The sequence below is a fragment of the Vanrija albida genome, assembly GCF_041260175.1.
Source record: "Vanrija albida strain AlHP1 chromosome Unknown contig_1, whole genome shotgun sequence".
Classification (NCBI taxonomy): Eukaryota; Fungi; Basidiomycota; class Tremellomycetes; order Trichosporonales; family Trichosporonaceae; genus Vanrija; species Vanrija albida.
The window spans coordinates 2,970,720-2,996,402 of record NW_027191420.1 but is presented as its reverse complement, the minus strand read 5'-3'; the positions used below and the strand labels follow the sequence as shown (position 1 = coordinate 2,996,402).

General features: G+C 62.3%; 7 protein-coding genes across 7 annotated transcripts; 2 read left to right on the top strand and 5 right to left on the bottom strand.

Annotated features, from left to right (window-relative positions):
- Positions 1-376: 376 nt before the first annotated feature.
- Positions 377-3,685, bottom strand: SFU1 (GATA type transcriptional activator of nitrogen-regulated proteins; the record flags this gene model as incomplete). The annotated part of the gene is made up of 2 exons (XM_069349845.1): positions 377-2,002; positions 2,054-3,685. 2 exons carry the CDS (start codon positions 3,683-3,685, stop codon positions 377-379), a joined length of 3,258 nt encoding a protein of 1,085 aa, XP_069213389.1.
- A 4,427-nt stretch (positions 3,686-8,112) lies between these two features.
- Q8F55_001211 (uncharacterized protein) lies at positions 8,113-10,609 on the bottom strand (the record flags this gene model as incomplete). Its single annotated transcript, XM_069349844.1, has 10 exons — positions 8,113-8,138; positions 8,196-8,820; positions 8,861-8,929; positions 8,982-9,142; positions 9,192-9,330; positions 9,371-9,748; positions 9,797-10,029; positions 10,069-10,186; positions 10,240-10,505; positions 10,552-10,609. The coding sequence occupies 10 exons, from the start codon at positions 10,607-10,609 to the stop codon at positions 8,113-8,115; spliced, it is 2,073 nt and encodes a 690-aa protein (XP_069213388.1).
- A 4,596-nt stretch (positions 10,610-15,205) lies between these two features.
- On the bottom strand, positions 15,206-16,790 carry Q8F55_001210 (uncharacterized protein; the record flags this gene model as incomplete). The annotated part of the gene is made up of 3 exons (XM_069349843.1): positions 15,206-15,375; positions 16,302-16,407; positions 16,602-16,790. The coding sequence occupies 3 exons, from the start codon at positions 16,788-16,790 to the stop codon at positions 15,206-15,208; spliced, it is 465 nt and encodes a 154-aa protein (XP_069213387.1).
- A 269-nt stretch (positions 16,791-17,059) lies between these two features.
- On the top strand, positions 17,060-18,272 carry Q8F55_001209 (uncharacterized protein; the record flags this gene model as incomplete). The annotated part of the gene is made up of 3 exons (XM_069349842.1): positions 17,060-17,188; positions 17,230-17,394; positions 17,439-18,272. The coding sequence occupies 3 exons, from the start codon at positions 17,060-17,062 to the stop codon at positions 18,270-18,272; spliced, it is 1,128 nt and encodes a 375-aa protein (XP_069213386.1).
- A 319-nt stretch (positions 18,273-18,591) lies between these two features.
- On the bottom strand, positions 18,592-21,038 carry PAN3 (PAB-dependent poly(A)-specific ribonuclease subunit 3; the record flags this gene model as incomplete). Its single annotated transcript, XM_069349841.1, has 13 exons — positions 18,592-18,637; positions 18,685-18,797; positions 18,835-18,973; positions 19,018-19,645; positions 19,682-19,798; positions 19,836-20,130; positions 20,177-20,357; positions 20,401-20,520; positions 20,563-20,657; positions 20,713-20,733; positions 20,797-20,821; positions 20,871-20,910; positions 20,948-21,038. The coding sequence occupies 13 exons, from the start codon at positions 21,036-21,038 to the stop codon at positions 18,592-18,594; spliced, it is 1,911 nt and encodes a 636-aa protein (XP_069213385.1).
- A 701-nt stretch (positions 21,039-21,739) lies between these two features.
- Positions 21,740-23,075, bottom strand: DYS1 (Deoxyhypusine synthase; the record flags this gene model as incomplete). Its single annotated transcript, XM_069349840.1, has 7 exons — positions 21,740-21,859; positions 21,906-21,986; positions 22,034-22,078; positions 22,126-22,341; positions 22,380-22,575; positions 22,617-22,843; positions 22,890-23,075. 7 exons carry the CDS (start codon positions 23,073-23,075, stop codon positions 21,740-21,742), a joined length of 1,071 nt encoding a protein of 356 aa, XP_069213384.1.
- A 202-nt stretch (positions 23,076-23,277) lies between these two features.
- MAD1 (coiled-coil domain-containing protein mad1) lies at positions 23,278-25,634 on the top strand (the record flags this gene model as incomplete). Its single annotated transcript, XM_069349839.1, has 7 exons — positions 23,278-23,416; positions 23,453-23,679; positions 23,716-24,043; positions 24,111-24,297; positions 24,345-25,227; positions 25,268-25,561; positions 25,599-25,634. 7 exons carry the CDS (start codon positions 23,278-23,280, stop codon positions 25,632-25,634), a joined length of 2,094 nt encoding a protein of 697 aa, XP_069213383.1.
- Positions 25,635-25,683: the final 49 nt, after the last annotated feature.

Genomic DNA, 25,683 nt, shown 5'->3' with positions numbered 1-25,683 from the left:
TGGGACCTGTTGTCTTACCACACTCCATACATCCCGCCGTTCCCACTTCACAATATACCATCTGCCTTCAGTTCCGCGTGCATATGGGCTATGATGTGATATCTCTGGCATGTATCTCGTGCTCTTGTCACCGTGCGGGACTTTGATGTCGGGGGGCACCACAAACCCTGATCTTGTCGACCAGTCTTTTGTTATCTTGAATTTCTTGGCTGCCGCCACATGCCGTTGATCACTTGTTATCTCATCAGTGGGCAACAGATCTGCAATCGCCAAGGGCACACACACTGTTCACGATACTGGGTACAGTCCATGCTCATCAAGACACTAAACTATGAACGGGAAACACAGTCACACATTACAGGATGTCACGGCGGCCTCAGCCACGGGCGTCGAATGCCCACAATCCACGTCCAAGGCGCGACACGGGCTGCTCACGGCGGGGCAGTCCAACACTGCCCAGGTCACGGTCCCAAGGCGAGGCCTTGGTGGCCGACGGAGCGGCGCCACCCTCGGCGCCAGCAATGCGCTCACGCTCTCTGTCGCGTTCGCGCTCACGCTCCCTCTCCACACGTTCCCGCTCCACGGCCGCTGCGCTAGGCACACTTCCGTTGGAGCTGCCGACGCTGTGTGGTTCCCTCCGTGCGCCGTTGGGCGAGACGGCGGCGACACGACGAGATGCCAGGAGAAGGTCGCGCTCGCGCTCGGCGGTGAGCTTTGAGCTTTCGCGGGGGCGGCCACGGAAGGCGTCGCGGTCGTGCAGGCCGTGGACGTCACGCTCGCGTTCCCTCTCACGCTCACGCTCGAGGGCCTCGCGCTCACGTTCGCGGGCCTGGTAGACCTGCTGGGACGCGGCCTCGCGCTCGGCGCGCTCACGAGCTTGGTGCACCTGCTGAGAGACGACGGCGGCCTTCTCGCGCTCTTTGTCGCGGCGCTCACGCTCCTGCCTATCGCGCTGGGCCTCTTCTTCGAGTCGCTGGAACTCCTTCTGGCGCTGGCGTTCGCGCTCCTCGAACTCCCAGTCCTCGTGGTGGCGGTTCGCACCACCCGATGATCCAGTGGCAGCGGCGGAAGCGGCAGTTGCAGCAGCCGAGGTAGGAGCCGCAGCGCCTGAAGCTGCGGCAGTTGCGGCAGCCGCGGGCGTGTCGGCAGCGGTGGTGATCTTGCCGTCGACCATATGCAGGAGCTTGTCCGTCTTGGTGAGCATGCTCTCCAGCCATCGCTTTCCTTCGCGGAGCTGCTCGCGGTGCTCCATGAGCTCACGGCGGCCCATGCTGTAGTGACCGTACGTTGAGCCCGAGAGGGACGTGGTGCTGGCGCTGGCACTGAGGGCACCGGCGCCAGGAGCACCGCCAGCGTAGAAGCGGGAAACACTGCTGGGCTCGCGTGATGGTTCGGGCGACGCACGGCGAGGTGGCGAGAGCTGGCTTGCCTTGGGCGCAGCCGATGCTGGCGAGGAGGTTGCCGAAGCCGAGGAGTACGCCCCAGTGGCCAGGTCGCGACGGCCAAAGCTGAATCCGCCATAGCGGGTGGTGGACAGGTTGGACCACGGCGAGGAGATGAGGCTCGCGGGATCACGAGGGTTGGGCCCGTAAATAGAGTACCGACCGGGCTGCGAGGCCGCGTTGGGCGGTTGGCCAGCCGGTGCGGCAGTGGCATTGATGCGGGTTGGGTGGGCACCAGCCGAGGCCGAGGTAGCGGTGCTACGGCTGTCGGTTGATGCAAGAGGAGAACGGCTGTAGGCACGGTCGCGCGACCTCTCGCGCTCCTTCTCGCCTGCAAGGCTAACCAAACCCAGGCTGTGGGCGCTAGGCAATCTTGACTCGTCTTCCGCAGATTTTCTCTTGACACCACGAGGCTCGTCGTCCTTGTCGACATCCATCGCAGATCCGCGGCCAGGCGCGAGCGATGCAGGCTTGTCGCGGTTGTCGGGCGAGGTCGTGACAGAGGCAACCTTGGTCTGAGGGGCAATGGAGAGAAGGGCCTCAGCCGCCAGCTGGTGTGACTAAAAGTGTGAGTACAACGCCGAGCAACCTCAAACACATCTAACACTCACGTCCTGGTGATGCTCGCGTTCCTTGTCGTCGCGATCCCGACGGTCCTCAATCCACCAGGGCTTCTTGCGCTCCGCGCCGGAGCCGGCACCAGCAGTAGGAATAATGAGGGGCACCCCCTTGCGTCGCGAGTCGGCGAGGGCGGCGGCGGAACCAGGGGCACCGGGACCCCAAGGACTGCCACCGAGAGCCTGGTATGCGGCGCGTGCCTTGTCGTCATAAGATGAGCCGGGCGGTGTTGCCAGTGCTGCGGCAGATGCTGCGCCGGGCGAAGACGTGGCGCCTTGCGATCCACCGCGTCCGGCGGGCGAAGTGGCCGCAGCCACGGCAGGTACACGCTTACGACGCTTGATGACCGTCTTCTTCATGGCCACTGGGCGAGGGACACCGTGGAGCTTGTGGTACAGGCCACACGCATTGCACTGGGGGCGGCCTTCCTCGTCACGGCGCCAAAGAGGAGTGGTGCTGGTACCACAGTTACGGCAGCTCATGCCGACAGGCGTGGCTGCCAGTCCGTTGCCGGCTGGCGTTCCGCCAACCTGGGGCTTCTCGTCGGCCTCGGGCGAGGCCGAAGTCTTGACCTTTGTATCGGGGGTAGACGTGGCCGGCGGCGTTGCGGTAGGGCCCGAAGTCGACGCGGCAGAGGGGTTCGACGACGGAGCGCTGGACTGGGGGTAACGAGCAGTGTCCGCGGCGGCTGATGACCTGGCGAGGCCAGCCATCAAACCGAGGCCCCATGGGCTTGGGCGCTCAGTCGGACGTTCAGGAGCAGGGGAAGGCTTGGCGGGCCTGTCCACGCCCTCGGACGGGCCAGATGATGCCGTGCCGTGGTTGGCGAGAGTGTTGTTGTAGGTCGGGCAACCTTCGCATCCAGCTTTGCCACCAGCGCCGTTGCAGCGACCGTCTCCTGGGCACGAGCCGAGTTGTGGGTCGGCAGCTCCAGCCGAGGAAGTGGGGGATGGGAGGCCTGAACCGCCAGATTGAGGAGCAAGCGACCTCCTCTTCTTGGCGGGCCCCTCCTCCTCGTCGTCCTTCTTCTGCTGCGGGAGAGTTCCAGCAGCAGAACGACGGGGGGGACGACGTTTTGGCTTCGAGTCGGGACCATCTGGGCCGTCGATGCCTGGAGTGCTGCGATCAGGATTTGACTCGACCTCGTCCTTCGGGTTGACCGAGCCGTCACGCGACTGCACGCCAGAAGCTGGTGGCGAACCGCCCGCGGCACTGCCGGTTGCGAGATGAGCCTCGGACTCTGGTGTGTCGTCCTCGCCGGGCGCGCCACCTCGCTCGTTCGAGGACCCAAAGCCCACACCCCATCCGCGGCCAAACTTTGCGCGCCACGAACTCATTGGTGGCTCGCGTGCGGGCTCGCGGGCGGTAGTGTATGTGGTAGCAGCCGGGGCGGGAGACTGATCTTCGTCCAGCTCGTCTTCCTCCTCCTCTTGTGTATTCAATGATCCGCGCGTGTCAGAGATGCGCGAAGCAGAGTAACGGCGGAAGGCAAGGGCGCCAGTGTTGGCAGCCGGGCTCAGTGGCGCTGAACCGGTTGCTCTGGGCGAGAGTTTGGTGGGGGCGGAGGGGGAGGTGGGGGCGGTGAAGGTTTGCTGCTGAGGCGACGCCGCGGAGGCTGTCGGCATAGCGACTGTTGTAGTTTGTCAGCGATCGGATGATTATGCACGTCGTGGAAGGCGGTGGCGGGCAACCGAAGGGGGGTGCGATAGTGCCAAAACGAGACGGGGCGGATAAAACCGTTGTCTGTCACACGGCGGGACTATCAGGGGTCACAGACACAGGGGTCTTGACCGCGGCGAGGGGGCGGCGTGCGTATCTCCGTACGACAAAGATATGCACTAGACCCAGAATCCAAAACGCCGCGATGGATGCTTTGGATCTATGGATGCTGAGCTTCTAGTTGTGGGAGGGTGTGAATCGTGTTGGGGTGTAACGATAGGCACCTGGATGGACGGATGGATGGATGGATGGGTGGGGGTGGTTGGGGCGGCAAGCAGACCAAAAGGGGGCGAGGGGCTTAGGGGGGGTGGGTTGGTTGTATTGCCTAGACTTGGGTGGGAGGGCGGCCGCGGCGTTATCTGCGAGAGGGCCCGAAAGCCCCAAGCCTTGTGCCGATGAATGGTTTTTGGCCGCCCACGAACAATGAATCGTTGATCACGAGCGAGTTTGGGCTCTGAATGCACCGTTTTGATGTCGATTCAGGCCGATGGTGGGTGGTAGAGGTAGATGGGGTCGTTGGATGGGCGGTGGAACGCGAGGGAAGGCAAGGAAAAGAAGGAGAGAGGGGGGAGACCAGCCAGAATGGTGGGCGGCGGCGGCGGTGAAAACGCTAGAGGGGGCAAGGGGGGGAGATGATTATCAACGCACTGCACCAAAATGGGATAAAGGCTTGACGAGGTTGAGTGTGCTTGAGGTGGTGTCTGGGGCCGTATGAGATGCTGCAGTTGTGCAGAAGTGACGATTATCGAGTTGTAGAGGTGGATGGAAGATTGATAATGGGATGGATAAGTGTTGATGGTTGTTTTTTGGTGGAGATTGTGATTAGACAAGGGGGGGGGAGGGGAGAGGGGGGATGGGATGGCGATGGACGGCGGAGGGGAGCAAATGGCATGACGAGCAAGCGAGCGAGCGACAAGTGGCAAGGGGGCGCGCGGGCGCGCGGGCGGGTGGGCTGCCGGGCTGACTCTGGCGGCCGGTTGGCGCGGGGCGGGCGCGGGCACCACAGCGGCGGCGGTGGGCGGCGGCGGCGGCGGCAACTCACTGCTTGATGGGAGACAAGCTACAAGTGCCCCCCAAGCTCGGACTGGTTTGATTGGCTCGATGACGGCCACTCGTTGCCCAAAAAGGAAATTTCCCCCCAAGCTGCCGGCTGAATCTCGCGTCGCTCGCTGTCTCGCTCGCTCGCTGCCGGCCGGCCGGCGCCAAAAATCCATCATCGCATCAAATCTGTGTCGTGCGTCGCTGCACCCACCACTGGCCCAACACCCGACCCCTGAGCCGACCGAATCCACGACACAACTCCATCGACCCACTCCTCGTCGTCGTCTTGCTCAACAGCCGCCAGCCGCCAGCCGGCAGGCCAGGCCAGCCAGCCGCAACCCACTTGGACCCCTCTCTTGCTTGCTTCGCCAAGCATGCATGCGGCCAGGCCAATCCGCGCAGTACCGATGGCCCAAGCTGCCGCCACAGTCAGACGACTCCCCCCACCCCCACCCACCCTATACCAAATCGTAATCAGACCCGCATCTGACGTGGAGTGATGCATCCGCATCAGCAACCGAACTGACCGACGGGCGGTAACCGGCCCACAACTCCACCCTGCACTGGCCGTTTTTTTCTCATTTTATCACATGCTTGGCAAGCTGCGACAACTCGGACGACGACGCTGGCAGCGTGTGGCTTGCACAATACATCTTCTCAATGCATCGACGGGGGGATCGGGGTGTTTGGATGGTGTGCATACCGCAATGCACATTGTGCATCTCTGTTTGCGGTATGCGGCATTGAGGCTGTCGTCGGCGACTCTGTCGGGGCCAAAAAAGCGACATGCGAGTCGAATCAGGGACAGGGTTTAGCAGAAATCTCATGCCAGAGATAATCGCCCTGGGCGGCCGGGCGCCGCTCGAGCCAGGGCCCTGGGCGGCGGCGGCGGCTACACCCACCACCGACCGAGCAATTTGATGCAACCGAGGATTAATTTGACTCCGTGATTAGGCTTTGAGCCTGGCTGGGGTGTGCAGCGACGTCTGCTGCTGCTACACATGCATCCAGGCCAGATCGCTGCTCGGCGAGCAACGGGGGTCGAGAGAAGCAAGTGCAGATCCAAGCAAGGGGGCACGCGTGCCCGATTACACCGCGCGGCGGTAGAGATCTGATGAATGATGGATCGCGGTGGAGCTGGCAGCGGCCCTTGACAACAGCCGGAGGCCGGACGACTTGGCTGGATGGAGCAGCGCGCGTAGCGTGGGAGACGGATCGGTGACGCGGTGACGCAGCGGGTCCGGGCTGGGCCATGCTGCCAGGGAGGGGAGGCATGGCAAGATTGTGCGGCGGGGGTGCAGCCGGTGCGGAAGCGAGCCTGGCGAGGGGGGGGGAGGGGACCGCAGCGGAGTCGTCGTGCCGTCGCCGTGTGCGTGCGTGACGGCGTGCGGCGTGACGGTCACGGCGCGGTGGCTCGGTCTCTGCGCCGAGGTGCGGTGTGCCGCGCAGGCAGATTGGCGGCCGGTGGCGAGCTGGCAAGCGCGCGAGCGACGGCTTGACCACGCTAAGCGCTGTGATTGGAGCGCGATGCGGCCCGCGCGCCCGAGACAGACATGGGTCCGGGGCCTGCGCCGCCGCCAACGCCGCCGGCGCCTCCGCCGCAACAGCGATCCCCCTGGACGTCAGGGACGCACACGGCCTTTTCGTCAGATAGGGGCAGGTGCGATGTGGCGGCGACTGGTGAGGAGTGGCCGGGGGCTGCAGAGGGCCGAGGGCAGAGGGCAGAGCGCAGGCGGACCACGTCCGCTGCGCGCGCAGCGGCGCTATCGGCCGCATCGAGAACGGTGCGGCACGCGGCACGCGGTGGACGAGTCGCCAGACGCCGCGGCGATGACGTGCAGATTGGTGCATTGGCGCTGGCGCCCGGCGTCTTGAACCGTGAGCGAGCGCTGCGTGTCCCGAGGCCGCACGCCAGCGCTACAAGTCCACATGGCGGGTCAGGTGCCAGCGCGCATGCGCGCCAGCATGCCAGATGCCAGATGCATCCTGGCGCCTGGCGCCTCGCCTAGGCTCCAGATACGCCCTGCCCCCCGCGTGGCATCACGGCTAATAGACTGATCTGTGCGTGTCGTGCGTGCAGCCTGCCCCAATCTAGCATGCATGGTGCAGCATGCCAGGCCACGTCAGCGGCCGCACCGCGCGCAGCCCCAACCCAACCCACCCGCCACTCTCCGTCCCGGGCACGTGCCCGATACCCCGGCGCTAGTGCGATCGGCGGCTGCCGTCGGAGCGGGCGCAAGGTGCGCGATTACGCCCCCCACTTTGCTGATAGCGCCGGGCGCGCGGCGAGCAGCGAGCGGTGCGGCGGCGAGTGCATGCACGGTGCATGCGGCCCGCCCATCGCACGCATGGTGTACTCGTCACTGCGCCCGTCGCCGCCGCTCGTCCTGCCCACCCCGCCCCCAACGCACCGGGTTATCCGCCCTCAGCCAAGACCCCGAGGCCTGTCCGATTCGCGAGGCACTGCCCTGAGCGCGTATCGCCGTATCGCCGATCAGCTGCCCCTGAGTGTGGCATCGGGGCCAACGAGCGGGCGGGTGGCCTGCGGTGGGTGGACAGATGCCGAGGTGCGCGGCGCGGGGGGTGGCGGCGTGCAGCGGGCCGGGGGGGTTGCGGCGAGCAGCGTGCCCGGCCCAGCGCGGCGCTGGTCCACCCCCCCAGCACACCAGCCGAGCCCGCCCAGCCACCCACCCCCCACCCCACCCCAATCTGCCTGAATCCGGAACCTCCGCCCCCGGAGCCAGATAACTGCGCCACTGCCTTGGCGTTCTCGGCGCGTCGGCCGACTAGCGCCTGCGGCATGTGGCACTCTGCGCTCGTGGCGCCACTGGCACGCACTGCAACTGGCGGCACCCAGCACATGCAGCACCATCACACCCGACCCAGGCCCCACATCCCCCGCTGGCTCGTTACGGATCCCCATCCACGCCGCCGGCAGGCACTGATCCAACGTCGTACCCCCCCTCACAGTTTAGCCTGCTTCGCCTCGTCACGCTCGTGTCGTAACCCCCACTGCCTTGTACCTCGCTTAAAGAATGCCGACACACAGGCGGCGTCCGCCCCGCTCCGTTCATCAAATCATTCCTGTGCCAGTGCCCGATCACGCGCCTCCAACTACACCTCCGCCGGCAGTCGCTGGTCATCACAAGATGCGACGGCCGCATGCATCGGGGCTCCCATGTCCCACAATACAAATACAGGATGACGCAAGCGTCACAAGTGACACGGGTGTGCCGCAGAGGCACCGGCACGCGTAATCTACACGCTCGGAACCAATAGCTTCCGACGTTGTCTAGCTGACCAACGAGGCGTGAAGCGCTGCGAGAACTGTCAGAGAGTGTGTCTTGGGGCCACCAGTGTGGCAGGTGCACGTACAGTGAATGAGGCCATCAGCCATCCTTGACAGCTGGGTTGGCGAGCCTGGACCGGGCATTTGAAACCCGAGCTGCTCTTGGTCCCACCGTCCTCCCATTGGTAGCGGGCTCGTAGTACGCGCCCAGTCACCATGTGGGGCCTGGTTGGTGTCTGCTCCAAGCAGCATAGAGTCACCTGGCACTTCTTGGAGGCCGCTGATCCACTCCAAGGACGAGGGGTGTCCGACCCCGACGAGTGCGTTCCACCAGTCCTGTGGCTCCCAGCTGCCAGCCGTTGTCTGCGACTCGTCGATCACAACATTGTCACCGCCTCGGCTGGCCGAGCCGTTCAGATCGGAGGTCGACCGCTCATACACCAGTGGCGTAGAAACGGTAGCAGCGTCGTCTTGCAACGACGGCCGGGCGTCTTGGACCGGACTGCCACGCCCAGACTTGGCGACATACATTGCCCGGCCTTTGTCGTGTCTCTTGAGGTTGGCGACAATTTCAACCTCCTCCCGGCTGTAGCCATCGGGCAAGTGTTTGTCGTGGTCCCCAAGGAAGCGATCCACGATTTGCCGGTGAATGTCCGCATACTCGCCTTCCGGTTCGAGCAGAAGACTGATCCCAGCTACCATCGCAGGCATCTGGCGGTCAGGATGGAAACTCGGCGGTCAAGCAACTCACAAACTGACGCAGAGAACCTCCCCGGAGCGTCTCGAAAAAGTCTGGGACATCATCGCGGAAATGGGAGCGCTGACATGGTCAGTTTTTGGGGGCACTGAATCCGTCAAGAGCGGCAACGTACCTTCCAGAAGTCGGTGCGGGTCGCCTCGGCACATGCCCGACGTGAATGCTCGTAGCGATCAGACTTGAGATCGCGGAGGAACCATGGCCGATGAAGAATTATAGTAAAGTGAAGAATTTCCGTTTGGATATAGTACCGATGGATGGGGAGGTACCAGATGTCTGTCGAAACGCGTTAGTACACAGGCCGGGGGCTTCAGCGATCACTCACCCTTGTCCTTGCTCTTGTCGGTGTCGTTCATCCTGAATTGAGGAGGAAGATCGTTGCGAAGCTGGGTGAGCTGGGCATCCAAGGCCAAGACTTCATCGTATGTCGGGTCGCGATCCACACGCTGGAAATTACGGACAATCTGAGAACTGTCAGTTCTGACTTCCAACTGACAAACGTACCTGTGTGACAATGACCGCAAGCCGTTTGCGTAGGATGAGGTACGTCGCATCTGTCGTCTCGCTCATCGGTTTTCCCTCGACGAGTGAGCCTGCACCGACAAGTGCCTTGAGATCGATATTGGAAGGCGGCTTGGTGTCGCTAAACATGGGGTCGATGGACGGTGGTCGGTTCAGCAGGCAAGAAAAGGTAGCGTCGGCGTGGCAGAGGTAGGACCACAATCGCCGCCGGTACTCGATCATGTAGGGATCAAGCTCGGCGGCCACCTTTGTTCCGTCACGGTGCAGGCCCACAATCTGCCCAGCAGCGACGGCTGCCTGGAACATGCTCCACCCTTCGGCGAGGCGGCGACCTTGTACAATGATAAGGTACAGGCCAAGCTGCAGAAGCGGGTTAGAAACGCCGGTAAAGGCGGGATGGACACTTACAACAATGCGAGTCTCGACCAGTCGGATGTTCATAGGATTGAGCTGGGTCGAGATGGTCAGACTGAACTGAGCATCCCAGTACAGCCTGACGCTCTGGCGCTCCATCTCCTTAGGGTGAACATCCTCGGCGGGGGCCAAGCGACATGCGGTAGCGAGAACGGCTGAAATAAGCGGGAGAGCACGAACGGACTCCTCGGTGACCTGGCCAGCAGCCGAGTAGACGGCCTCGAATGCTGCTACATTAGCCTTTAAAATAGCACTAGAGGCCATACCTTTTCGGAAGAGCCGTTCGTCGATGGGATACCGAACATAGTTGATCTTCTTGAAGAAGAAGTCGACCAATCTGTCGGCGTATTCCCGCTCCGGCAGATTCTGGATGAACTTCTGCAGCTGTAGTTGTGCGTTGGTGCCAGGGCTCGTGATCTAGGAAACCTGGCACTTACCGTCGCGTATTCTCCTTCCTCGGTGATCTGGGCAAGTTGTTCTCTGAACGAGCCATGGTCATTCAGTTTGAGGTCGACCTTCCTTCCGCCAAACTGCGGCTGCGGGTTCCTTGCACCAGCTTGCTGGTCAACGTCACGTATGTAGGCATCCTGATTGCCTCCAGACGGGATCTCGTCCGCATCAACCAGCACTCCCGGCTCAGTCTTGGGAACAAGCGATGGAAGTGAGGCAGCCAAGGGCGGCGGAGAGGTCGCTGGTGGGTGGGCTTCCAGCAGTCAGAACCAGCGTCTATCTCAGTTCTCGAAACTCACTCCTACGCCACCTCTGCAATGCGCTCCTTCCCTCTAAGCCACCGACACAGTTGACCATTGCGTTCACGATGCTCTCCAGATCACGAATCCGTGAAGCCTGCTCTGCCTGAGATGCAGAGGACAGGGCAACTGTCCCAGATGGGCCATTGCGCTCATCAGTCACGCTCTGCGTGGACCTGGAGCTCTCCTTTGTCGAAACGTCACTTGGCTCCGCCTTGGGTTTGGGTCGTGGCGGTGGGGATCCATTGCGCACGCTAGTGATGCAGAGATGGGGAACCTTGCGACTGACGCAGTGCTGACAGGGGGTCTCGCGGTTGCACTTCTGTTTGCGCTTGGAACATTCGGCACAACTATACGCCTGTCGCCGCTTTTTCTTCTTGGGTTCTGTTGAAGACTTGTCAGCGGGGGCGGGATGTTTGGCGGAGGTGCTGCTGTTGGATGAAATAGGTGTCGTCACGTAGACGCTCGGAACGCTATTGCCCGAGCTTCCGGCTCTGTTCAGAGTTGGTGGCGGGTCGTGGACACTATGCTGCAACCCGGCCCATCGAGGGGGCGAGCGGCTTGAGCTAGCCTCGGGGCCATCCAAGCCATCCTGCGACCTAAAGGAGGAGTGGGACGAGTGCTCGGGCCGATGCGCGAAGGGAAAGGATGTTCGAGGGTCCATCGGCGGGCGGCCTGAAGACGACGGAGGTGGCGAAGACACTGAATCGTGTCGAAGAGGTGGAAGAGTGATGTCGCCGTTGGTGAACCGTTGATGGGATTGGTGGTAGGGGCTCTGCGTCTGCGTCGGGTAGACGGGAGACCCATTCCAGGAGGGGCGAGACACACTGGGAGGTCGATGGTCGACGGGTGGCGCAGGTGAGTGGCCAAACTGGCCATACTTTGCCGGGTCGGTATTGGGAATGGCTGAGCCTGGGCTAGGCATCTCACGAACATCTCTCATGTTTGGCGATGCGGAAAAGAATGCAGTTCTAGGTGAGCTGTCATTTGGAGGTCGTGGCAGGTGGCTGCGGTTGAACGAGGATGAACGACGATGCGGTTCCGGCGGAACAGGGTAATAGTCACGATCCCTTTCGTCCATGTCGCGGTGCTGCATCACGCAAGACTTGCAAGTGTGCGTAAAAGGTGGGCGAGGGAGGGAGAGAGGGTGCGAGTTTGCGAGTCAGAGTCGCGAATGGCCAGGGCGATAGTGTATAGGGCTCTTGAGGATGGCTTAGAGATGTAGTATGCTAACCAATAGGGATGTGGTGATGCCGGAGTGGAAAGTGGCCGAGTTGAATGCAGAATTGTGATCTCCTAGTCGGTCGTCGCTCGGCTGCATTTGTTTGCGGCCAATTGCCTCGCTCCGACGCCGTCCCACTAGGTGGATTATGCTTGAATCGTCCGACCGCCTCAAGATTTCAAGCAAGCAGAGCAGACTAGACGAGACGCTGGCAGCAAAGCATGCGGTCAACAGAGTGCAAGTGGGGGGAGGAGGACGAGGCCGGAGCTCCGAGGCGTGCGGTTGGGCGGCGGGCCGAGGCGGAGGAGCGAGGAGTGGGTTGTCGAGCTGGGGTGGCCACGTTGGTGGGGAAGGCACAAGTTTGCAAGATGAAGGGGTCTTGACGGGGAGGAGGAATAAGAGGGTCCTAGGTGATAGGAGAGTGGAGGCAAGGTGGGCAGCTGCAATCTAGAGGAGCCAAGACAATAAGCGATGGGGTGGTCGATTGTTGATGGTGGGGGTGGGGGTGGGGGGGAGGGTTGTTGCAGTTGTCACCTAGTTGTGATGAGCCAAGAGGAGTCGGAGGAATGTGTCGGATAGTGGTATTGATGATGATTACTTAGCGCGCGCGCGCCCGGCGTGTTGCAGATCTCTGTCTGTCTTGTTTCTCTCCCGTCAAAGCGTCCAGCCTCTTGGAATCTGGCTTTGGCGTTTGTGCAGGCGCAGGTGCAGGCGCTGGCGTTTTGGGTCTGGGCGCGGCGCGTGCGTGCGTACGTAGGTAGGTGGGAGCGATTTGAGCGTGCCGGGCGCGGCACGGGGGGGGGCGGGGGCGGGGGCGGCAAAGGGGGAACGGGTGAGGGGCGGTTTGATGGGTTACAAGAACGGCGGGCGGAAGGGAAGATGAGGGAGCGAGCGAGGGCTTGTTGGCTTGTCGGCTGGCTTGCTGGCTGGCTGGCTTAGGGCAACTGGCGATTGGAGCAACTTGGCAGTCGGTCGGCCTGCCTTTACGTCGTGATCAGGTCGGTTGGTCGGCGGTGCAGCGAGCCGAGGCGACAGAGCCGAGAGCAAGTGTTGTACGCACGCAACAGAGGGAGAGACGACTACACTAGACGACGACGACAACAACTACGACGACGAAGCAGAAGAGAGAAAGCGGCACCGGCTTGCGCTTATCGCCGCCACTATTTGGGGGTGGGGGGGAAGGGGGAAGGTTGAGGGCAGGTGAGAGGGGACACACAAAGGGGAGGTACGCGCAAGGGACAATGTTGTAGTTCCAGTGTCCTGTCGATGGTCGTGGTATGTCGGTCAGTCTGCCAGTCGACCCTAGAGCCAACGACTAGTTTGCAACTGTGACCTGCCGGGAACGGCCCGGTGTGCTCGGTATGACTTCAGCGGCGTGTGCGCGGCACGCGCGGGTGGGCGGGTGAGGGGGTGGGCGAGAGGGGGGCAATGACGAGAGCGAGGTCAAAAACGACAGAGGGAGCGGCGCGGCAGGGGGAGCGAGGGCGACGACGCGGTGGGTGAGGCGGCGCGGCGGCTGGCGTGAGGGAGAGGACGGAGGCGTGTGGCTTGGTCGTTGCAGGGGAGGGGAGGAGGGGAGGGGGACGTAGGGGTCGGCGCGTGTTAGTTGGGTGCTGCGGGCGGGCGTGCGTGCATGTGCGCGCGTGTCGTCGGTCGCACGCCGCCGCCGCCCCGCCGCCCGCACGGCACAGACCTCGCTCTTGGGTTTGCGTTTGCATTTTTCCAGCAGTCAGTTACGGCGGCGGAGGAGGCGGTGGGCGGCGCTCGGCGCGAGTCGCCGAGACTGGGCCGATGAGGGGCAAGGCCAGAGCGAAGGAGGGGGAGATGCGAAGGGACGGAACGTGCCGCCGCCTCTGCCTGGCCTCGCCTCGCGAGCCTCTGCCTCAGCCTCCACCAGTCGCCTTGCTTCGTCGGCTCGGCAAGTGACAACCACATCACGAGTGCGGCGCCAATCCAGTACACCCATAGTTTAGCCAACCAGTCATTGCATCGGCAGCCTCCACGCTGTGAATATCCTTTCAGGGAAGGCCGTCTGACCGTCGTCTCCTGGGTAGGTGGGTACTGCCTCTGCACCAGTTCCGAACGCCTCCGGTCACTCAGGGCTGGGCTGGCAGCCAGAGCGCCGGTCACTGGCATGACTGCCGTCGTCACGCCGCCCTCGTGCTCGTCGTCGTATCCGTCTCTTTCTTTAGGATGCCGTGCCGTGCGCAGCCCCAGCCCGCCGTGCCCCGAGGTCGCCGGAGGGTCAGTCTCAGTCTCGGGCCTGAACAGGGCAACAACACGGCGACAACAGACAGGCTTTTGAGTGCCCCCCAACAACTAACCGAAAGCTTGCAATTAACTGAGGGTGGCCGATCCTCCTCGATCCTGCTTGATCCCACTGGCCAGCCGGCCGAGCACAACCATGCGGACATGACCCTCCCCCACCCGTCGTACCACTGCAGCGCCCCCACCCAAGTCCCCCTTCCCCCGGCCCCTGTCCCTCCCGCCACTGCACCACAGACACCTGACTCTTGGCTTGTGGTGCGTAACCTGTTACGTGCCTTCGAGGGTCTCGTGCCGTCTCGTGTTTGTTCCAATTGCGTTCTCTTCTCAGGCAGCGAGAGGCCCGACTCACGCACGCTCACCCAGCGGCGCGGGCCGTTTCGTCCGCAGCGGTGTATCCCTGTGTGCGCGTGTCCGCGTGTGCGTGCGTGCGTGCGTGCGTTCCGACGACCACGTCCGACTGCTTCACCCGCCGCCCGCACATAACGTCAGCGTCAGACAAGTTTGGGCTAACGGGGATTTGTCCACCCGTATCTAGGAGCAAAGTTGCTCCTGACCGACGTCAGGACGCAACGCTGACGGGTCCCTAGACAGCCCGGCTCGGTACCGTGGGATCAACCTGATCGCATGCATATCACGACCCTCAAACCATCGCTTGCAAATTATTCCTGCCTCGGATTCTGTTTGTTATTTTTTTTTATGGCCGAGTGTGTAGGTCGGCGCTCAGACTGCGCGGGACGTCATCGACCCGATGCCGTGTGCAGAAGGGTCGAGTGAGCTTATAAGACGCCGCGACGAGACGTGGACACGGCATATTGTGCCTTGCGGCCTTGGCTTCCGTTCCCATTTAACCAACCGTCTCAAGTGACGCTATCACCCGCAGTATAGTCCCGCGGAAACGACAACGACGAGTAGACCTGTCGTGGTACAACCCCCCCGGTTCTTCAGATCCTTTCCCGTCCGTTGGGTAGAGGCACCCGCAGTTAGGCTCTGAATCCTGCCTGCTAGCACATGACCTCGAATACATTGATACTAACTACTCTTCTACCGTTGTTAGGGTAGCGGCCATGGTGGGCCGCACCACAATTGGTGGTACCTTACGGCTTGACTGCGTCGGAATCTCGTCGAGCATGCGAGACGATTTCCGATCACGTTTGCTGCCAGCCCCTATGCCGCCTGAGCCTCCTCGCGCTCCCACTCCTCTGGTGTCTTGAGTCGAAGGGAGAGGGCATGGAGGCCGGCGTCAAACTCGTCCTTCAGGAGACCGTTGACCTTGCGGTGGCGGGCAATCTGCGTCTGCCCCTTGAAGGCCTCGGACACGATCGCGACGGCGAAGTCTATTGTCGTCGTACGTGCGTTGACGTAGGCAGGAGCGGGACAGGCCGGTTTGGTTGACACCCAACAGGACAGGAGGGTGGTACGGGTGGGCAGAATGACATGATGAGCCGGAATGATGGTCAGGTCAGGTACATTCCGCGATGAAAGAGTCGCAGGATCGACGGATGATCACAATCAGCAGGTGGGGAGGTGGCGGAGGTAGAGCGGGAATGCGAGGCGGCAGGTGGCCACGGACAAGGTCGACAGTTGGGGATCGGCGCGCCGTGCATCCGTATGCAGCGCATGGCGAGAGGAAGCCGACGACATTGACCAAATCAAAATCAATGAAATCATCCAAGCGAAGGACGGCGAGATCACGCAAGGATGAATGGCGGCCATCGCCGTAGTTGAAAGTGAGACGTGTGCCACAAACATGTGACCACGACGTGTCGGAATAACGCCATTGTCGGACACCGGTAGTGCGGGGCCGAGGAATGTAAAAGTGAGGCATGGGAGTAACGGGACAGGGGGTTGGGGCCATGGGGCAGGGGGGTAGGGTGTTGTTTCCGAGCGACGGTCCACATGTCACATTCGACGACACGTTGTTTGATGATACCAGTCGGGCCAGCGACGGCGCGCCGGAAAGTGTCCGTCGGTCGAGACCAAATGCGGTTCGGGTCAGACGAGACGACGCAAGCCATTGCGCGCGGGGGTAAAATGCAGCGAGCGAGCGGCCAGCGTGACCAGGCAGCAAGTGACGAGGCCAGAGTCAACAGGAACCAGCGGCACGAACAAATAAAGCATGTCGGGACGCCCCGTGTCAGCAGCACATGTGGTTGGATGTGGGCACGACAGATTCAAGGGGATCGGGAGAAACAGACAAGTAGCGTCAGCTCGTGTCCACCAACCTAACGACCGACCGCGGTCTAGGCTTGTGACGACTTACGGGTCTCGCCATTGCCTCCACCCTGTGCGCGCATGGCCGCGTGGTGCGCGTGTTTTGATGAGTCGTTCGAGACGCGGATGAGCTGGGGCTTGAAGGCCTCGATGAGCTGTTGGGGGTGTCAGCGCCAGTCAGCGTCGGTCGAGTGCCGCCTAAACTGTGCGTGCGTCCCCCACGTCCCGCAACGTCGGGAGCTCCGCCGGCGCACAAGCGTTCGATTGCACGACGCTGTCGTGCAGTCCCAGTCCCAGTCCCACGAGTCTAAACTCCCACGACCCACTGCGCAGCACACGACGAACAAACCTTGGACTGAATGGCCGTCTCGACCGGGCCCGGGATGCGGATCGCAGCGCGGCCAGCGCCGGCCTCTGTCGACGCGGGGGCGGCGGGGGCCGACATGATTCTTGGTCTGGCGGCGAGGGGTTCAGCCGTGGGGCGGAGGGTCGAGAGCCACAGGCGCTTGAGGAGGGACGGGGGACGCGTGGAGAGCATCGCCAGCGCGGGCGTGTGGTCGTCGCTGTTTGGAGGGTGTTGAGGCAAGCCAATGCGCTCGGCGTTGGCGTTGTTGCTCCAAAAGCTCGCGGTATCGGCGACGACGTCGAATGCGTGTTATCTGATTGGTGTCGGCGGTATCAGCGGGGCCAAAATGACACGTCATTATGTGTCGATCTGTGTTGGGTGGCAAAGTCAAGGAACAACAACGGGTTCTTCGGTGACTTTCTCGAACCGATTCCATCTCGTCTCTGTATCTACTCTACACCATGGCGCTGCTGTCAGACGAAGAAAAGGCCATCGACCCGTACACGCTCCTCGGTGTCGAGGTCACGGCGACCGACAAGGTCGTACAGAAGGCGTACCGCAAGCTGTCGCTCAAATGCCATCCAGACAAGGTGGGTTGTCCCTCCCCCGAGACCCGCAGCTCACGCCGCAGAACCCGGGCGAGGATGCGGCGGCCATGTTCCACCAGATCACGCTTGCTCTCAACATGCTGCTCGACCCCGCGAAGCGCAAGTTCCTCGACACCAAGCTCGAGCAGAGCCGCGCCCAGGCGGCGCGGTACGCCGAGCTGCAGGGCAAGCGCAAGGTTGCCGTCGATGTGAGTAATGGGTGCGCAGCGCGCAGCGCAGTGCTGACGGGCAGGACCTTCTCCGGCGCGAAGAGGAGGCAAACAAGCGGCGGCGCGACGTCGCCGCGGCACGACAGGCCGCCGCCGACGAGGAGGCGGTGCGCGAGGCGGGCCGCCGGCTCGTCGAGGAGCGCCAGCGCAAGCAGCACGAGGCCGCCGCCGCCGCGCGGGCCCCGCCCGAGCCCGAGGCCAGCAGCTCGACGCCCCCGCCAATATCCGAGATCGACCTCACCCTGCGCCTGCAGCTCCCCCCCGACTCGAGCTTCGACACCGCGCCCGAGCTGGAGCGCACCCTCGTGGCAAAGTACGGGCCGGTCTCGCACGTGCTCCTGCGCGAGGCGAAGCCGGGAAAGAAGCGCGGCGCGGCCGTCGAGTTCGCGCCGGGTAACTGGGGCGGGTGCTGGGCCTGCTACGTCGACAATACTGGCGGGCGCGCGCTCGAGCCGGGAGTAAAGGCCAAGTGGGCGGGTGGGGCCGAGCCGGCGTGGGTCGCGTGGGCGGCGTCGCACGGGTCCAAGCCGGCGGCGGCGAGGCTGGTGCCGGCGTCATCTACCCCGGCGTTTGGGTCAGCACCGCCGTTCAGCTCGGCGCCGTCGTTCGGCTCGGCCCCAGCGTTCGGCTCGGCCCCAGCGTTCGGCTCGGCCCCCGACTTTTTGTCCGCGGGCGGGCTCGACACCGCCCTCGGGCAGCGCGAGGCCGAGCGCAGGGCGCGCGAGGCGGCAAAGGAGGCCGAGCGTACCGCGTCCGACACGTTCGCGAGCGCCACCCTCCTCCGCATGCGCCAGCTCGAGCGCCAGATGCTCGCCGAGAAGATCCGCCTCGAGGAGGAAGAGGAGGAGGGGAAGTAGGAGGGGTCGAACAGCGCACGCTGTCGCAGGAGACGCATGTCATACAGTTGTACTTTAAGCAAGCATTTCAACCGGGCATCGCGGATGGCTGCAGTTCAGCGAGCCGAGGAGAGGTTAGTGGAGACCGAGGGAGAGATGGGCTGAGTGGCTTGCTGTTGTTTGCCTGCCCTCCTGTCTCCTAACGCCTGACGCCTGCCATCCTGGACAACGACAACTCTCCACCAAGCCATGCCCTTTGAGCCCCAGTGCACCCCTTTAGTTGCAAGCTTTTCATATGTTTTTATAGTTTTGCCTATTTTCCACCTCGAGTGCTCGGCACTCAGCGGCGTGCGTGGTGCGGCTGCTTACTCGCACTGCGCAGTTCGCTGCCGTCGTCAGCTCTCGCCCTTGCTAGCCCGCTGCCACCACTCACCCGTATGCCGACTCGATGCACTTGTAGATGTCACGGTACTCGACCACCAGGCACGACTGGCTGTCGCGGGAGACGAGCATAATCTTCTCGCGCGACCTGGCACCGGCGTCAAGCTGGGGTGTGAGCTGCGAAGTGCGCGAAGCAGCTCACCTTGTTAAGAGTAGTGAGCACATGCGAGAGGTCAAGCACGGGCTTGCCGTCCGGCCCAACCTGGTGGAACACGTAGTCACGGAAGAGCTTGAGGACGTAGCGGTCGCCCGACTCGGACCACTGAGGGTCCATCTCGAATCTGGCGGGTCAGTTGCGGTCACTACAGTCTGCCGGGCAACTTACTCTGGGCGCTCGTTGATGAAGCCCAACTTCATGAGCAGACGGGCGACACGCCCGTTCTCAACCTCGGCACCCAGGTCGTTCTCGAGCACGTCGTTGTACGTCTGGATCGCGTCGAGCTCGTTGAGGATCCGGGGTCCCGCAAGGCGCAGCACCTCGTCGATCGTCTTCAGAGCAGTCGGCTTGCCAAGAAGATAGCCAACCAGCTGCTTGAGGTCCAGCGAGTATGCTCTGCCAATGTAGTCGAGGCCAGCAGCATAGTGCTGGCCAGGCTGCAGGAAGTCGCAGCACAGCGACAAGATCAGCTGGCCAAAGTTGAGCAGGTCATCCTGCTGGAACAGGTGGACAGACGTGTTGCTGTCAAACGCCAAGACGTCGAGGATGCCGACACCGTTGATGCGAATGCGGTTCTTGCCAGTAATCAGGACTTTGGTGGCGTCGAGCGTGCGGGCGGCGAGACCAGCCGTGTGCACAGCCTTGAGCGCATTGGCGATTTGGATAACATAGCTCCAGATGATACGCTCTGGGACCGGCTGCCCGCTCTGGCGACGGCGGTTGACGGCCTCGGGGGTCAACCACTCGTCGGCAATGGTCGTCGAGCTTGGGTGGAAGTCGTAGACGATCACAAGAGCTGATTGGTTAGAGTAGTCAACAACGACAAACCCACAGTTGTCATTGAACGCCTTGGTCGTGAAAGCCTCGCGCAGGCCAACAATGTTGGCATGCCGGATCTGGCGCCATGCCTCGACGGCGGAGAAGGCAGCCTCGTTGGACAGTTTGAAGCCTGGCGTATCAGCGTAGCCCTCGCCGCCTCAACTCACCCTCGATGCGGCGCAAGGCATAGACGTTGCCGTCGACGGTGCTGTTCGCGCGGTAGATGGGCGCGGGGTGATGATAGACACGGCTGATCGACGGGTTGGGGTTGCCCAGCGGAACCAGCGAGTGGTACACATGCACCTCCGAGGGGAGGCCAGCCGAGATGCCAGGGTTGGCGTATGTCGCCTCCTGGCGTGCGTGAATCATGCGGCGAAGGTCGTCGGGGATGAAGAACGAGTGCATCGGCTGGCGTGTCGCGACGTGCGGGAGCGGCGCGGTGTACAGGTGCTGGTCGAGTTGCTATCCTGATCAGCGACTGAAGCAACGAGCATCCGAAGCAACTCACCACTCGCATCGGAGCCGGAGCACCGAGGTACATGCCGTCGTGGTGGCTAGGCTCAAAGTTCAGGCCCTCATCGTAGCCCAAGCCTGCGGGGTGAATCGCACCCTCGGCCGGAGTCGGGGGCACTGGCGGAGTGAACGATGGGGCGTTGGTCCACTCGGCGATCGGAGGGCGAGCGGTGGCCCTGGGGAGGTCAGCGGGGTCCAAGGAGCTGCCGTATCACGCACTGGGGAGACGTGTCTGTGATGGGTGTCTTGGGAACAAACACCGGAGCAGCGAGATGCTCGGCGCCGATGGCAGGGCGGCTCTCCTTGTTGTCAGGCGTCGCGTATGTCGCTGCTGCGGGGCTGCGGGATGTCAGCTGGGCCGTCATCAGCTCAGCTGCTCACTTGAGGCTCGACTTGGGAGTCGCAGGAGCGGGCGAAGGAACTGGGGCTGGAGCGGTCGCGGCTGCAGGAGAGGCTGCGGTGGCATCTACTCCGGGCTAGAAGCACCAGTTAGCATCTTGTCGTCGACAGTGAGATCAGGGCATGGCTCACCGGAGGGTGGTAGTAGGCGCACTGTCGCGTCAGCACAGGCATAGATACAGTCTGCGATTCAAGATATCAAGAAGCCAGACTCACTCCCTGGTCCTGGAACCGGCAAGATCTAGAGCAAAGTCAGCACTGGCGCTGGGACACGACGATTCCCGACTCACCCGTAGATCAGCACGTTTCGGCACAGTCTCTGGGTCGCATCTGGCTCGGTCAGCCTCTGTCTCGTCGCCGCGCGCACCTTTCTTGACCTTCTCAGGCGCCTCGGCCCCCTTGAACGTCTCGGTGGGGCGGACAATCTGGATGGCCGCAGAGCGGGCGGGCGCCGCCATGCTTGGTGTCGCGCCGGGGAGGTTGGGGCAGGTCCGAGTGGGGCGGCAACGTGGATACTAGATGGGCGTGGGCTGCAAACGGCGCAAGGTTGACGAGATGCCCGGGTCGAAGGACAGTACAAGAACGTTCCGGGCCGCCTGAGGGTAGATATGGGTATAAGTGGATGAAAGTGAGGCGAGTTGAATGGGCGTTGTTGGATCTCGACGTTTGTGGTGGTGCAGCGTTGGACGTGAATCCGACAACGAGAACGACGCGCGATTTGGTCCCAGGGCGGGGCGGGGCGCCCGAGGCGAGACCGAGTCAACAGCCAGGCAGCAGCCCAGCCAGTGCGCTCCTGCTGCTCCGAATAACGTCACATCACATCGTCAAGGCTACATTGTCCTAACAACAAGCAATGCACAAGAGTTTGCAACTGGCATCAATCGCCCAACTGGCATCATGATCCCACCCACCATTCGCACAATTTGCTGGCACGCGCATCGCACCTCGGCCGTGAGGCGCAAGGCGACGCGCGTGTGGTGGCGTTATCTGCCCCGCAACCACGCCCCTAACCACCCTACGCAGGGCACACTGACCAGTGGTGGTGCAGCACACCGCCAGGCCTGGTACAGAGGGCCAACCAGAGGAGCAACACGCTACGTGCGCGGGTATAATGATGCAAGATATACACTACGTAGATGACAACTGATCCTGCTCCTGCTCACTTCTGAGCCTTGGCCGCCTCGGCCTCGCCCTTGGCCTTGGCAGCGGCAGCCCAGTGGGCCTTGCCAAAGGTGGCCGCGACAACAAGCGGGAAGACAAGAGTCGCGTCGGCGTACACCTGCATCGTTAGCCGACCAGGCCCCTCCAAAACTGAGCACTCTCACCTTGACGCTCTGGGCGTTGGCCCGGATCTTGCCCCACGACACGGCCTCGTCGGGGCGAGCACCCGAGTCAGAGCCATCGTACTGGATTGGTCAAACACTGCCACCACAAAGCTGCATCAACCACTCACCTCCTGGCCGGTGTTGATGTAGACGGCATAGTCGGCACCGTTCCTCTGTTGTAGTGTCAGGCAACAGCGCTTCACCAGACCGAACGACTTACGAAGAGCATGGCGTTGGCGATTTGGTGCTTGCACACGCCTCCACCGAGAACAATCATGCCGGCCTGCTTTGCCTTGACACTCATGTCGTTGAGGCGGCGAATGTCGCCGACAATGTCGACATTGAGCGGAGCCGGGTCCGCCTTGTAGGTGTGGAAGTACATCATGTCGCCGAGCGAACCGTCGGTGAGGGCGGGGCAGAACACGGGAATGTCGTTCTGGCAGGTCAGAATGTCTCCCAATGCTGCGCACGCACCTTCCAGCACCAGTAGTAGACGCTCTCCTCGTTGTTGATCTCCTTGCCGAGGCGGTGGATGACCTTGCTGGGAGTCCAGCGCTCCTTCTCAGGGCCCTCCTGCTCCTTAACCATCTGGTCGAGAATGGGCATGATCCAGTCCTCGAAAGCGCAGTAGTTCGAGTTGGGGACGAGGAGGTTGCCAATGCGGTTGAGGCTGCAGAGTCAGCTGCTACTCCGACGAGCCCAGCTACTCACCCCTTCTTGCGCAGACCAGCTCCGTCAAGGTGGAAGTCGCCGAGAATAGTCTGCCCGAGGCACTTGACAAAGTCCTCCTCGACACCGCCAGCCGTCGTGACAAGCGCGTCAATGAGCTTGTTCTTGGCGAGGAAGAGGATGATCTCGCGGAGGCCCGACGAGATGAGGTTCGAGGTGTAGCCGAGGAAGAGGCGCAGGGGCTCCTCGGGGTTGGACCTCTCCTGCCTCTACTCTCACGTTAGCTAGGCAACCCTTTGTCGTTTGCCCACGCACCATCTTCTCAATGACCTCAATGGCCTTGGCAAGGCCCGTAGCCTGGAAGCCGATGGTCTCATAACCCTTGAGGAGCGTCTCGAGGTCGATGGGGTTGGAAAAGTCGGGGCCCTTGACGTGAACGGCGTTCTCGGGGATGGCCTCGGAAGGCGTCAGAACGCTCGCGTGGGCCTCGTTGTTGGACATGGTGGTACAGAGCTTGTTGTGGAGGTTGTGCGATGCCAGTCATCTCGGAAATCTGGTCTTGGCTGCTCAGCTCGCCGACTTTTTGTTGTTACGTAATCCAGGCACGGTGACCTCACAGTTGCTCGACGGCGGGCACATCGACTTGCTCGACAACAACATCACTCTCCTCTCGTCGTCACGCTCCTCACCAGACACCGACACCATGGAGCGACCTACCCCCGGTAGCTCTCGTATCCCCACCACTCTGAGATCTGGAGTCACCAGAACTCCAAGCACACTACGAACACCCACGGCCTCGTCCTTAGGCAAGCGGGCCGCAACCGAAGCCGGCTTAGGCGAAGGTACGACAGTTTCCTGCTTCCAGCTAACACCTCTAGACCCCCTGGTCGCCCGAAAGGCTCTGAGTGCTTCCAAGGCCCGTGAAACCACTCTCGAGAGGCGCATCCTCGAGCTCCAGAGGAGCCTACAACAGCGCACTGAGGAGCTCGAGGAGACACGAAGCCTCAACGAACGCCTCAAGACCGAGCGGCACATCCTCCTCGAGGGAGAGACCAAGGAGAAGAACGAGGGAGAGAAGCGGGAGAAAGCATGGGAATCGGAGAGGGTGGGTGCTGGCTCGAGGCTGCTCTAACCCATCCAGAAACAGGCAATCGCCAAAATTGGCGAGCTGCGGCGCGCGAGGAACACACTCGGCGCCGAGCTTGAAGAGGTCAACCACCAGCATCAGTCTCTTACTGCAAGATACCACACCCTCAGCACCTCATCCAAGGATGAGATCTCGCTACTCGAGAATCGCGTCAAGGACGTTGAGCGCGAGCGCGATGAACTCCGGCAATGGCAGCGGCGAGCCGAAGCGCTCTCGATCCAACTCGAGGAGGAGAAGCGCAAGGCGCAAGACGGTGCTCGCCGGCAGGAAGATGCCACGGCTGATCGCAAGGGTGATGAGGTGGTTCGAGGAGAGCTGCGACGTGAGTACCCATCTGACCGTTGATTCTTACCGTCGCTTGATCCTCGCCGTCGCTGACTTTGCACAAGGCCAATCCCAGAACCTTGTTTCACTCCAACACGCCCACGACTCTCTGCAGTCAGAGATTGTCGACCTTCGCCGCTGGAAGAAGGAGGCAGATGCAAACGACCGTGTCTCCAAGGATACCGAGCGGGCATTGAGGGACGAAGTGCGCTCCTTGCACGAGCAGTTGGAGCGCGCACGTCGTGAGGTCGAGTGAGATGCCTCGTTGATGGCCCGGAAGCAACTGACAACTCCGCCAGCTCTCTCACCCAAACCTTCCCATCCGATCAGGCCACATCCGAGGATGCCGCCACACTGCAGCATCGTCTCTCCGCCTTGTCTGCTCTCCACGCCGAGACCGAGGCCAAGCTCACTGCCAAGACGAAGGAGGGAGACGACCTCCACGCCCGCCTTGCCGCTGTTGCGCGAGACAGCCAGAGCGCCAATCTTGCTCTCGGTAAGCGCGCTGAGGAGGCCGAGCGCGAGCTCCGATGGGCCAAAGAGGGCCGACGACGGGCCGAAGTCCAGGAGAATCTTGCGAAGAACGAACTGCAAAGCTACATCGAGCTCAGCAACCAGGCGCCGGCATCATCCTCGGGCTCGGGTGATAACGCCGCTCGAGTCACGCAACTGGAGTCGCTCCTCAAGTCGTACAAGTCTCAGCTTGAGGGACTCGCCCGCGACACGCGGGATGTGGAGGACCGCGTTTCTCGCGGCGCGGGCCTCGTCAAGTTGTCCGAGCTCGAGGACGCCCGAGAAACCATCTCGAAGCACGAAGCTGCGGCAACAGAGCTCCAGCAAACCATCGACCAGCTTACCGAGGCCAACACGAAGCTTGACGCCGAGGTCGCTAGCCTAATGCAACGCGTCGCTTCTGGCGAGTACAATCCTTCCCGGGAGCGCCTCCTTGAGCTGCGCAACAACCCAGCCGCAAAGGTCCACGCCGTTCGTACCGAGCAACTTGAGACTCTCAAGGCAGAGAACACGGCACTGCTGGGGCGTCTCGCCTCTCTCGACAACGAAGCTGCTGGAGCCGACGCGGCGTCTCGGGGCCTTGTTCCTCGCGAGAGCTTTGACCGGCTGGTCAAGGAGAAGACAGACCAGGAGGCAGCACATGAGAAGCGACTTCTTCGTCTCAAGGAGGTGAGGTTAGAGTTACACTTGCAGTTTAACACTCTTCCAGATCTTCGGCCTCAAGTCACGCGAGTTCTTGGAAGCCGTCTATTCCCTCCTCGGATGGCGCATCCGCTTTGACGAGTCTGGCGCCGACATCCGCCTGACGAGCATGTACGCCCCCAAGGGCAGGATGGGCCTCACGCTCAAGTTCACCTCGCACGAGGGCCACTTTGGCACCATGCAGATGACAGGCGGCATGGCGCGCGGACTTGAGGAGGCGCGCGACTTCTGGGTCACGGAGCGACAGAGCATTCCTGGCTTCTTGGCGCAGGTTACGACTGAGATGTTTGAGAAGACGACTGTGAGTGTGCTCAGTGGGTTGGTGCTGACTGCCCCAGATTGGACGTGCAGCCGGCTACGTTGGCCTGGAGTAGGTACGCTGGCTTGGAGCAGATTAGTAGAGCATGCACGCATGTCCAGCCT